Source organism: Pseudopipra pipra, chromosome 5 (assembly GCF_036250125.1).
Source record: "Pseudopipra pipra isolate bDixPip1 chromosome 5, bDixPip1.hap1, whole genome shotgun sequence".
Taxonomy (NCBI): domain Eukaryota; kingdom Metazoa; phylum Chordata; class Aves; order Passeriformes; family Pipridae; genus Pseudopipra; species Pseudopipra pipra.
Window position 1 is genome coordinate 2700875 of NC_087553.1, and position 13616 is coordinate 2714490.

General features: G+C 39.9%; 1 protein-coding gene across 4 annotated transcripts in view; it reads left to right on the forward strand.

Moving 5' to 3' along the window:
• Positions 1–13616, forward strand: part of SCUBE1 (signal peptide, CUB domain and EGF like domain containing 1) — a 175269-nt gene that overhangs the window by 109026 nt on the left and 52627 nt on the right. For all 4 annotated transcript variants that reach the window (XM_064654102.1, XM_064654103.1, XM_064654101.1 and 1 more), the window contains one exon: positions 1483–1599. In XM_064654102.1, the coding sequence (XP_064510172.1) occupies positions 1483–1599 (117 nt within the window). The remainder of the gene's footprint in view (positions 1–1482; positions 1600–13616) is intronic.

Here is a 13616-nt window from a genome sequence, read left to right on the forward strand (position 1 = left end):
TCCAAAGGGCCAGTCTGAGTTCACCTTGAGGACAAAGCGGAGGCTGCTTTAAAATAAAAAAATCTTTTAGTACTAGTCAATTAAAAGATAAAGCCTGTTCTGTTCTGTGTAAATAATTTTTGATCAATGTACTGTTCTAAGGCAATTCCCAATTAGCATATCCTATAGCTTATTGTCAGACCCTGTCCACAGGGTACAATTGTGACACAGGCTGTGAATATTCAGCAATAGGAGTCTGTAAATCTGAGTAAGTAATGACAAAGCCTCTTTAGGGAAGGAGGTGAGCTGAGTAGAATAATGGAAATCTTGGGGGGCAGTGGGGTATTTTAATTTAATCAAAGCCAGAGCAACTGAAAAAGATACTATTAAAAGGACTTGCTCTCTGAAGTAAATACTTTTCAGATAAATGCCCAGTTCAAACTGACGTGCTAAATTGGCATCCTTACATCCACTCTATTCTGTGGATCAAAGCAAAGTTAATCATTTCACTTGCCTTTTATCTATTTTATGGATGTGTTTGTGAGTGTGATGTGTGAGCCTGTGCATGTGTAATGTGTGTGCATGTGCATACGTGAGTGGAAATAATGGCAATGAGGGAGGGGTTTTGCTTTTTTTCTAATGAAGTTGAAGATTTATTTTTTTTTTTAATGTAGTGGTACCTCACAGTCACTGCCCACTGTAGTAAAAGCTCAGAAGTATTGCAACTTTCCCTTGCCTGTGTTTGCCCAGCCACCCTTCTACATACTACAAGCACTGGGAAATTTCAATGACACAGCTTGGAATGGGTTCAGTGACCTCAATTATGCCCTCCCACCCACTCCAAACTCCTTTCAATTTGCAAAAAGCTTTAAGTGGACAAAACCCAGATGCCTTTTGCTTGTAGTTCAGTAAGAACAGATTGGGCATGTAGATTCTTGTCAAAGTGATATATGTAGTTCATTTTCCATTAACTCTTTCTCAACTAAGGATTTTCAAATTCTCAGTTCCAAGCCTAGCACGCTGCTTTGCTTTCTACTGTTTTTAGAGTTCATTATGCCTACGACATCATTTAAAAGTGAAGCCCGAAATGCCTCAGCTAGACATTGACTGATACAAAACAGGCAGAAGGTTTGGTTCTGCTTTTAGAGGCAGTCACTTTTTTTTTCCCCCTCTTTTTAAACTTATTCCGTGCGTAATAACCCATCCTGTTGTCTAAGGCGGTTGAAAAGTAAATATAATAAGGCAAATCTCTCCTGGGAGAGAGAAAGAAATGATGACCTGTGGGAATGATTTCCCAGCCCAGAGCAGTACGTGGGCCCTGACGACCTCGCGGTTGCCTCGCTTAAACTTACATTGCTTCCAGTGTATTGTGACGCTGTAATACCCCAAATATGTTGTGATGCAGTGATATCCCAAAGAGCCAGTGCCTCTCCCCTCCCCCAGAACATCTCATTACACTCCCTCTCTCCCTCTCCCTCTCTCCCTTTCTCTCTCGTCCTGCAGAAACATGTGCTGTCAATAACGGAGGCTGCGATCGGACGTGCAAGGACACGGCGACAGGGGTCCGCTGCAGTTGCCCAGTTGGATTTACCCTGCAGCCTGATGGGAAAACGTGCAAAGGTCAGCCTCTGTTTGCTTTGCAATGCATCATTTGCCTTCAGTGCTTCCAGTAGAAGATGTAAATATCAAGTTATTTAATCAATACTTTCAAGTTGAGGCAGTGCTGGTGTAGGGATTGAAGTTGAGTTCATTCGTTTTCTCACCCCTTATTTTTCTGTGTGTCCCTCCCAGGTCAAAATATTCTGTGATTTCAGTTATTTTTCTTTCTGTGTATCAGAAGGTTTTATTACTGCAAAGAAATGAGATGCAGAGGTCAAGCTGTTTTGAGCTGAGCAGAGGTTCAGAGGAACAACTCTGGGCTGCAAAAATCCTTTCGTTTCAAAGGATATTCTTGTAAAACTGCAGTCATCTAGAAATGTCTGAATTTGTCTATTGAAAAAGCAAGTTGAGATTCTCAACCAATACTTTGTTACCTGCAGATAATCAGCTGGTTGTTACCAAGGGAAGACAGGTATTGCTCAGGAAAAAAACCCAGACACTTGTCCGTTTGTGCACCTTCAAACAATAGGTAACAACAAAGGAAAACCAAAATAACATTTACAAATGCCCAGGTCTGAACCACGTGGCTGGTGCTCAGGTTTTACTGTTCCAAAGGCAGCACAAGAACCTCGGTGGTTTTTGTCCTTGGTGGGTGTGTTAATACCGAGGTCAGGGAAGAGGGGACAGAAAAGAGCATCTGAGATCACTGTCAGCGTCTGTTCCCAGTTAAGGAGGCAGGGACAGTTCTCAAATATCCCCCCAAAATCACACTTTAATGGCATGTGTGTAGATTTGGGTACATGTTAGTAGGACCAGGCCATCCATCCACCATTGTCCCATCTTCCTTTTGAGCTCCCTGCCAAGGACTCAGTGATGGACATCCAGGAGGACATTGCATATATTCTTGTCACAGAGAACCCTTTTTATCACTCAGTGACTTAGCATAAGCTGACCCAACTTGCTAAGAAATTATTATGACTCTTTTTGCCTTCAAAATACCCAGAAATGTCAGAATATCTTCAGTCCAGGGCTTGATGTTACTTAAAATAGTAAACCCCACAAAAATAAACAGAAAATGTGTGGTTTCCTCTTGCTCCAGGCTGAAAAATCCCAGTGCTTGGGCATGATCCTGTTAGTATTTATAGAAATAACAGTCCATTTGCCTGTTTATTTGAAAATAAAACATTTAAGCTGCCATTGCACACAATGTTAATAGTTAAGGGTGAGCTCACATCAAAACTCAGTCATCTGAGTTCAAGCCACATAAAAATAAATCTTCATTTTTGCCAGCAGAACAGTAACAGTGATTCCACCAAGTGCTTAAAAAGGAGGCATTTTAATAATGTAACATACACCTAGGCTTGATCATAATGTTTATTATTGAAACTGTGTCATAAAAAAAAGATTAATTCTAAATTTAGACACTTGGCCAGAGAGCTACCATGGAACAATATTTATATAATAATCAAGTCTATAGTTAGTCCTGTAGACAAAATGAAATATTCAACTGATCCTCGAACCAAATACTTTAGCTCCAAGCTCTTTCACTTTTTGCTTTTCCCCTGTTTTTATCAGTAGAAAATACAAGAAACAGAATTATGATGCTGCAGATTCTTTTTTACTTTCCTAAAATAAGCAGCACCTGGAAAATAACTTACATGGTTTAATTAACCAACTAAGCCATTTCTTTTTAACCTTTAACATTTTAGGAAATAGTCTTCCTCATAAAAAGGTAAAATATATGTTTTTAATTTAATTTATTTGTAATTAATCACGTTTATCTAATGTGAGATTTCTGGGCTAAGATTCTGCTTTCCTGAAGCTGAAGTAAATTCCCATTTAAACCTGTGCTCAAAGGATCCTGCACTTAAACTGAGCAGTAAAGTTTTTTCCCTTAAAAGCACCTTCAGGGGTCATGTCACATCCTGTCTTTCCTGGGCACAGTTTCCGAGTCCATCAAGTGTCACAGCATGTCCAAGTGAGCTTTTTCACAGAAGCATCATTTTAAGAGAGGTTATGTTTCTAAATATGGAAAAAGATGTGCCATTGCCTCTTAAAGGAAGGTAGAGGTACAGAGCATGTAAGTAAAGCTGAGAGGAACTGGAGGGAAAATTGATATATTAACTGCAAAATGCACTTGTGGGTTAAGCAAAATGATTGATGTGTTTAGGTTTAATTTAGCAAATAATGTTGACCAAAAATAATGTTTTCATTGGAAAGTCTGTGACTTTTCAGTCAGTTTTGGCATCTTCCTCTCTAAGACATTTTACATTATGGTGTTGCTTGGATTCAAAGACTCAAAGAAACATCTGAACTTTTGAGCACTGCAGGGTGGACATTGTGTAATCTATTAATCTGTAATTCCAGCTCACTTGTAGGTGACTTCCTCAACAGTGTCCTTTTGCCATAATGGCATTTTATAGAAATCTGTGGACACTTTTCTTCCTTATTTTTTACAAGGGAATCAGTTAAATTAAAAAAATTAAATAAATAAAAATGCTATTTTTCTAAATAAAGAAAATTTTTAGATAGTTCTGTTCAAAAATCAGGACTAATCTGGCTTAGACATTGTACAGACATGTAATGGGGAAAAGATTTACTGTCTAAAATGCCCACAGATTTTTGTTTGGTAGTTTGGAATTACATTAATTGTTTAGTATAGAAAAAAGGCAAGTAGATATAAAAGAAGAGGAAAGACAAGTTCTTAAAGAAGAGTATATGCAAACATGCTTGATTGCCAAAAGGTGGCAAATAAACCTTATTAAATGTAACTAATTGTTCTATGCTTCATTTGCAATATCATATTTCCCATTCTGTAGTTCTGCCAGAAAAGCTGGCATCAATTTAAAATACAGAGTAAAGAACCGAAACTCTGGTATTTCTCCTGGCCCTTTCCCAATTTATCAGAGGATGGAAGGTGCAGGGAAGCGTTTTCCAAGCAATACAAACCTTCAGTGGGTTTGGATGTTGACCTCTTCCACAGGCTCAGTGGGAAATGAGAGTTCATTGCATCTCAAAGAATCAAGCTCCTTTTGTTAATGCAGATTACAGTCTGGCTTATACCAAATATCAGTAAGACAGGGGGAAAATTTGTTGTGGATATAGTTTTAACATGGAATATGAACAGGTATCTGCACAGCCAGTAGGAAAACTGCTGTCACAGAAGGTTTCTTTGGTTTCTGGAGACTGAAAAAATCTTTTTTATCTCTGATTCTTTCCCCCTTCCCTGATTGTGTAGTATAAGAAGAGCAGAAGTGTCTGTGGTCTGGTTAGAGGGACCTTCAGATGTATAAATGGTGGCTGGGATTAAAGTTCATTAACCTTTTGCTGTTCTTTAGAAGTCAGTCTGGAACTCAAGTCTTCCCTCAGCTGGCTTGGCACACAATGGAGAATGCTCCTTTATTCCCTTCAGCTTTCCTGTCAACTTGGCTTTTAATAAGCCAAGCCATGGAGGCTTTTGACAGCTAAGAGAAGAGACATTCCAGGCAGAAAGAGTTCCATATTCTCCCTCTAATTAACACTATTTAATTTCTCCTGCCATTGTAACTGGGTGATCCCAGCTTGATGCTCAGTTCATTTGATGCTGCCCATTATTGGGCTACATAGGATGAAACAGTGTAGTTTGTTTCCTTAAATGCCTACCAGGTTATCCCACAGAATTCAGCTAATTCAGCCAGAAGGGGAGCCAGGGGATTAAAAGGCACAGTAGCCCAGGGTGCTTGTTGCTCATTGCCTCCTCCCCACTTTTTAATATCCCCTGTGTTGTGCATATCAGGGGTTCTGTGGTCCCAGACCCCCTTGTTTGTTGGTTTCTGTGCATCCTTCCTGCTGAGAACCCTTTTCATGGATCCAGCTGGAATCTTCCCTCAGTGAGAAGATTCATCAGTCCAGCATTTCAATTCTATTAAATACAACCAAAGTAGCTGATAAAGCAGGAGGTTCATTTGCAAAAAAAACTTGTGGGGTTCGAGAGGAGTGAAGTCAGACTAGGGTAGACTTAGCACAGATTTCTGAAGGTTGTTTAAATCCATCTGATAAACTGGATCAAACAATAAAGGGCAGCTACAGAAGGATGGGAGACAAGCTGATCAAGGGAGCATTCTTCTCCCAGGACTTACAGCAGAGAAGGGCTGGGAATGATGGCAAAACATGATGTCCAAGAGAGACAGGGACTCTCAGGGTTCTCTAAGTGAATTAGAGTAAGAGGAAGGGCCACGAGCTTCTAGCATGCTATAAAATGTAGGACCATATGTCTGATATGCTGCATTTCTGCCTCAGGACTTGAAAAAGAAACTGTACCCCCAGGGGACTCCTGTGCCCAGACTGATGCAGCTTCCCAGCCCTGCACACAGAGGCCCTGTGCAGGGGGCAGCACTTGCTGAACTCCTCGAGTCAAACAGCAGAGCAAGTAAAGTCTTTAAGCAGGAGAAGAGAAGCATAACTGGATTTCTGAGGGTCATGGAGCAAAAGCCACCTGTCAAATATGACTTTTACATAAACATCCATAAAGTGCTGCCTAACTTTGCAACGCCCCTTAGATGGTTTGTGGTAGCAGAATGTTTTTGGGTTTTTTTTTTTTGCATCATTTCATCATTTCATTTGCATCCTCTGACAATCCACCCTCAAGGGGAAGGGACTTGACAGTGGGATTTTGGGAAGGCTGGGCTAGAATGTTGGTGGGTTTAGCAGCAGTATGAGGTTATAATCTGCAGCAGGATTAATTCATGTGCCCAGATAGGTCTTTGTGAAGCCCAGGTGATGCCACAGACGTGTATTTAGGAGGCAGAAAGTTCCCTTCCCATCTCCACCCAGAGATGGTGCATTTTATTTACTGTGCAACACTGAGTAAGCCCTTCTTAGCCCTCTGGCATATTGTTTAACTAGAGCAGTGTTATGCTGGGGTTATGTGGCTGGATGGCAAACATTTCTCCTTCCTGCTGTCTCATTGTCATGGTGACCCAGCAATGTGCTCTCCACATCCTTGAAACAGCCCCCCAGCCTTCAGCATTCAGATGCAGCAAAGAAATGTGGCACTTACATGCTTAAATACTTGACTGTGCTGCAGTGGGAGCATCAGAAATGCCTGAGTGTTGAATCAAAGGCCTCTAACTCAGCTATGTAAGCTCCCTTATCATTCAGCAATCTAGAAAAGAAGATAGGGACTAATGAAAAATTTCAGTCCAAGAAGTGTTTCAGAGTTAATTTGAAATAAAAGGGAGATTTTGCATTGCCTGTACTAGATTGACATAGTGATCACTTTTTTTCATCTTTCCTAATTGAGGCCTATTACAGCAGAAAAATACATTTTAAATTAGTTTTGGATACACACACACACACAAAATGAGCTCCTGAAAGTGAATTAAGTCTTTAAGCTGGAGTTGTTTCTCTGAGGAAAGAGTTACAGAATGAGTTTTAATGAAGCAAAGTATGTCATGTTTTGTTAAATATGAACTGAAACGTTTAATTAAGTTAAATGTTTAAATGTTCAAAATTAATGCTTGACATGAGTTTGGTACAAGAGTATGACTCAGATGTTGAAGGCTTTCCTCTCTTTTAATTCAGAACACACTAACACTGAGTGAAAAGCTCACAGTGAGCAGTTTAGCTGGCCAATTTGGCTTCATTTCCTGGCTGCAGAGTATCTGTGAACAGTTATGATTTCCTCCATCATTCCATTAATCGAAATTACTTAAAATTTGTTTTAGTTTTTTTTTCTCTCTAAATTGGATTAAATTGACTAAAGCTTTTAGAATTGCATCTTGTCAGTCCCAATCAATTCATATGACACTGTTTCCTCTCTTTTTAAAAAAGGAGCACCAGAAGGAGCACAGGTTATTTTTATTGTCTGTTATTTGTAAGATGCAGTTGTTAATCTGGTACATCAGCTATTAGCTTGCCAGAGTTATGATGATACCTTCCTTTGACTTTGATTGATTAAATAAGTCTCAGGGTGATATAATTTTTTTTTCACTGGTTGTCTAAATGCAATGTTTTGCAGTAGGAGCAATTACCTGTGATAAACTCAGGTTTTGTTTGGTTAATATCCCTGATCAACCTGACATATTTTTTTTTTTACATGTGAGTAAAAATTTGACAGTAAAATATATCCCTGTACAATATAACCTCTGTAAAATATATGCATCAGTCAAGTTTACATCAAGGAGGTAAAACTTCAGTGGCACATACGACCACACTTTTCACAACATAAAAGTGTCCCAATGCCTTTAGAATCAAGACTATAAGTCTGGAGCAGTTCTGAAATAAGATATACCTGACCTAAGAGAAAAGTGCAAGAGAGGTCCAAATTATTTCATGGGAATGAACTTTTTTATAGTTTTGTTCTGTTTTGTTTGGGCACTGTTCTAGTTTTCTTCCTTAGCTGTAAAGAGACCTCACTGAAAGCAGGTATCCTGCTCTACCTTTTGCAGGGCATTAGTGAAATTAAGTATTGTGTGAGATGTCCCAGAGCACTCCTGGGACATGCAAAAAGAGCTTTTTTTCCAGCTCACCTTTCTCTAGCAACATCAAGATTTTTTTTTTTTTAACACTTATGAAAAGGTTTAGCTCCCTGCACATTAGACACATATGGTGTCTAAAAAAAAAGGGAAAAAACATACATGGAAATGGTGTGAAAGGATAAACTCAAGTGAAATTACATTGCTGGCAGTCGTCACCTCCACTGCAGTCAGAGTGCTGTGGTACCAGCAAATGTCAGCCTAAATGTCAAAATTGCAGAAACTTAAGAATGTCAGAATTACATAAATTTCAACATTACAAGCAGCAGTGGGTTTTTGAAGAGGATTTCTGGCTAAGCCAGGAAGGGCAGAGACCTGCTTGTCTTTATTCCCTTTTTCTTCTGGTTACATTTCCCTCGATAACTGCACCATGGCCATCCACTCTTATGTCATCCCTTTAAGATAATTTAGGTAGTTGAGAGATTGACTGTTGAGAGGTTCTACTTTCAGTAGTGGTTCACAATGCTGCTGCTCAATGCCAGAGAAATTTGGTGTACAGCACACTAGATTAACATTCTGCTGATATGGTGCCTTTTATCCAGAGTTTGGTTTGGAAAGCAGCACATGGGAAGTGGTGCCTCAGCCTTCCCTAAGTCAAAGGTGCAGTGATGACCAGTGAGAGCAGCTTTTCATTTAAGCTAATGAGTAGCTTCTCTTTGCTTGCTGTGCATAAATAAAGCTCTCTGGGATATCCTGGAGCAGTAGGATGCATGTTGCTCAGAGTCTCTCGAAAGAAACTAAGGGAAGTACAGCTCTCAGCAGACTTTAACTCACTTTTCTGGTATCTCTGCTGGAAAAAACCTGCCAAAGTTTGCAAATTGAAACACACCCTCTGTGGAGAAGCTGACCTGAGCAGATAGACCATGTTAACCATGATTCTTGGGAGTGGCAGGTAGTACAAGGTTTTTAGGTGACAGGCCAGATACACTGCAGACCTTTTAGGGGGAGATTTCTCAGACGTGGAATGAATTTTCAGTTCTCAGAAAACTGAATGCTCATGGGATTTCAAGCCAAGAGCCTCAGTAAAAAAGGCATTTAAAATCTCATTTTTAAATAGAGGTTGTCATCCTCAGGCCTTTGTACAGACCACACCTTCTGTGACTATTCATTTGATCCCCATATTGTCCCTGCTGTGGATACCTAACAAGAATGTCCGTCCTCTCTCCTGTGCATCAGCTCTCAGTGGGCATTAAATTTGATTTGGGGCCTTTTACTTCTCTCAGGAATCCCTCAGTGAGCTATGTTGTAGAATATAGTCAGAAGAATAGGTGAGCCCAAGGAAAAAATAAGCACAGCATCCTTTGTTAATTCCTGATGGGATTAGAGGTCTTACATCATATGGCTGAGCTATTTGTACAAGCTTAAAGATATGTGCACTGGGAAATAACATGGAGCAGCTGGCACCCTTTGAACTCATATCTTATCACAATAAGGACATGGAAATAGTCTAATCCCAACCTACAGGGTATCCACTTTACCTGCCTGGAAAATATCCCTGAACTGGCTTATCCTTCCCACTTCCCTTCGGAGTCTAACCAGTGAGGAGCAAAGTGACTCTTCTTGAGCTCAGTAAGAGAAACAAAATATAAGGAATAAGATGGATGTTACTACAGTGGTGCAAAGAGGCCTCTGTTCTCCACTCACGTGTGAAAGTCAATGCAGGACAAAATCTCAGTCCCTCTCTGGTTTTCTTCTCCCTCCTGTGTCCCTCACTCTGAAAAGCACTCTACTCCAGAGGAATCAGACTTCCCTGAGTTTTTATCATCAGCAGGCCATAGCCTATCTGTCAGAGCCAGTCCACAAGTGTCCAGAGCCAGGGGATAGAATTGTAGAAGTTAGTTATTAAAGTGTGTTTTGTCTTTTAACAACTCTTAAGTGTTTACTGAAGTGGTTTATTCTGAGCCATTCTTTGTCCCTGATGGTTTTCTCCCTGCTTCTCATCAACTTAAGCCAAGAGTAAACTTCCCAATAGTCAAATCAAGATCTAGTTTTCATAATTCATTACAAGCAACTCTGCTTCCATCAGACTCCTTACATGATTCTGCTTTCAAGCTACAACTTACCCTCCCAGTGTTTGTAACTAGAAATAAGTGCATGTTCAAATATAAACACCATTTGAGTTTGCTTCTCTGCACATGTAAGCAAAGAGCTATCAGAAAATAGAAGAGATCAGATGAAATCACAAGCCACTAGAGCCATGTAGCAAAACAAAAAATACCTTTACCCTCTCCATGCTGAGCAAAAGGCAAGTACAAATCTTGTGGCTGAGGTCTGTCTTTTATCCTAAAAACAAAATAAAAAATAAATATAAGGGACAAAACCAGTAATTTGCTAAATATGTATGATGCACAGATTAAATGTGCAATTAAATGTTCAATTAAAATGGCTGAGCTTTCTTTAAATTGCCTTCTGACAAACAAGTTCTGACCATTCTCCAGTGCTTTTGCATAGTTGAAGAGTTTTGGGATCCCATTCTTCTTTTAGGAAGCAAGCAAGGAAGCCTTCTTGGTAAAGGCTGATTTGTGTGAATCTCCTCAGCTGCTTTACAGCAACCAACAGGTTTTCTGGGAAGATTTTGCAACAGCAAAAATACTCCTCTTTTTTTGACAAAACCCATATGATTAAGAAAATAGAGGCATTTGTGCCAAACAGGCAGCCAAAGGCAGTGATTTAACACTGTGAAACAATAGATGTGGCTGCCTAACCAAAGGAAAAGGTAAGAAAAGCAGCATTAAATGAGAGGAAAATTGGGAATTTTGTCATGAAAACAGTGGTCATGTTCAATGGCAAGACTTTCTGAGGACACACACTTTTGTGACCTCTTTGGGAAAGCCCTGAGAAGACCTCCTGTAGTTATAGTGTGACCCACTAGATGCTTCCACAGGGAATTTTTTGGCATATGAATCAACCCTGTGCATGTTGCAGAGATAACAGGTAGACTTGTAGTTGGTGAAAGAGGACACAAAGAGAATCGATTCGACAGGAATGACAAAGGAAAGACTAAAGCCAAGAGGGAATATTAAATTACAGAGGCAGTTTGGGGGTTATTTTTGGTTTGACAGGACTCTAAGCAAGATGTGAGACCATGTCTGTCCAAAAAAAAAAAAAAACCTCATAAAGATCAGGATTGAAAGAGGGAAAACTTGAGTGACTGATGGAAGGGCAGTAGTCAAGTTCAATTTATCACAAGAGCTCCTTGTTTCAGAAGAGATGGACAGGACCAGAAAATTGGACCAGAGCACGAGCTCCCAGGTAGCTGCAAAAACACCTTCAATGTTTTTAATCTTTGCTTCTTTAATCAAACGTGGATTAAAGAAGCAAACATTAAGGCCTGTCTGCAGCAGCCTTATTGCTGAGGCTGCAGTCATTTTATGCTGTTACATTGATTTTATCCAGGTCTCAAGACAAAGAACATACAAGATCAATCCAGCCTGAGGAAAACAGGAGCAGCATCCAGCAGGCAGCTGCAGCAGCTCAGTAGGAAGCTCTGTGTCGTGTCCAGTGAGGGAGCCACAATCATCTGCTGCCCTGGAAACAGCTGGTTCAAGCCCTCCTAAGACTGGGAATTTAGATTTCTAATTTTTCCCTGCTTTTTTTAAAGGAAACAGGGAGTGGAGTGTTGTTGGTGCACCCTAAGCTGATAAAGCGTCTGGGCAGAGGGGAGTACAGAAAGAGGAGAAGGCTCAGCCAAGTTTGGGGTGAAACCATAAATAGTGGAGATGTTGGAGAGATAGGAAGATGCTGGTGAGCAGCAGAAAATGAGTGAATGAATGGGGCCTGGGGGAGGAAGAGGTAGAAAACTCCTGATGGTCAGAAGCCTGGTGAGGGGATCAGAAAAATGAGCAGTTGGACACTCACTGGTGGGATGTTGACTGAATTTTTAGATTTATAGGCATAATTTGATTCAGACTTTCTAAGAGACACTTAAAGTTCCAGACCACCGTGACAAAAAATCAATTTATAAAAAAAAGAAATAAATGCAGATTTTAGCTACCAACACGGTTGAAATTTGTCAGAAAGAAGAAAAGGGAAGACCAAAAAAAAAAGAGAATGGAAAGCAGAATCCTTCTTGTTGCTGCAAATTTATTTAATCCAGAATATGTGGGAAACTTTCACTGCCCCCTCCTTATTTTTGAGGGAATTGCCTTTTAGTTTTGGTTGGGGTTTTTTTTTGGCTTAAAGACATACAATTCATTTGTCTGCTGTAGACTTGTTCATGACAGACAAATATAATATAACAAATTATCTTCCATTAAAAAATTGCAGTCTTGGGTCAGCTGCCATGTAACTCGTTGAGTTTCAGTCCCTCCCAAGGGTTCCATCTATCCCCACAAAATAAATTCATGTGTACTAAGTTAGGGATTTTTTTTCATGACTAGGCAATATCCCTGTTCCCTAGAAACTTGCAGTTGTTATTTGTCTTTGTGAACCTCCCCTTTGAAAATGCCAAATCCTTTAAATTAATGCTTCAGAGGGTCATATTTTGCATTTCAGTTGTTGAAAAGACCTTGCATTTATTCAGCAATATAAAGCCCCCTGAGGATCAACAACCACAGTGCATTTTGGAAAAGTGGGCTGTGCTTTCTGTTACTTGGGACTCACATAATGTTACTTGACTGCTCACATAATCAAAGCTACCAGTATTCAAAACTTACAGTATTTTGTCATTCTTTTATCTCTGCCTTTTTCCCCATAAAATAAAGATTTTATATGATTTTTAATATGATCATCAACCCTCTCAGTGATGTATCTGCCTTCCCTGGTACAGAACAGATCCCTGGTTGGCTGAAGCAGTGCCTTCAAAAAGTTTTGGAGGGTTAATTTTTGGTCAGCAGCCAAATTTCTTTGATTCATTAAGAGCCATGAGGCATCTGAATTATCGTGGGCTAATTGTATTCAACTGCCCCTTTCAGCAGGAGTAGCTTTATCACAGGAAAGCTGGCACAGTTTCACTGGCACTTTAGAGGGAGCATCACTACCTACAACTGTCTTCAATACCAATTTTATTTTTAAATTTTATTTTAATTAAGACAAACACGTTTTTAGAAGCAAACTGAGGTCCTTGGAAATAAGCACACGGCTTTCCCGAGCAGGTAAGGATTCCAAGAAGGTAAATGAAGACAAATATGAATAAATGTAAAGTGACTTAATGCACTAAATCTGGGGATTCTTGTGTCTTGTAGTCCAGCAGTGCACAGCTCACTTGCTCCTGTGCTCTGCATTGAGATTACACAGCAAAATTAAATAAAGAGCAAGGCCTTGGGGTTTTTTTAGTGAGATCTAGTGCAGAGAAAATGCCCAGGGATATCAGTTCCTCGAGTTTTGTCTGGTTTATTCCTTAAGAAACAGTGAATTAACTCCTTTTACTGTTGTGTGTAATCTTCAGCAACCCACAGAGTTCTTCTGCCTCAGCTCTTCCTGCATAAAATACACCTACAACTATTATGGTCATGGTGGCTGTGTGAATAATCAAGGTAGATAAGTAGGCAGCCCAAGGTATTCGCACAATTCTTTACCACCATT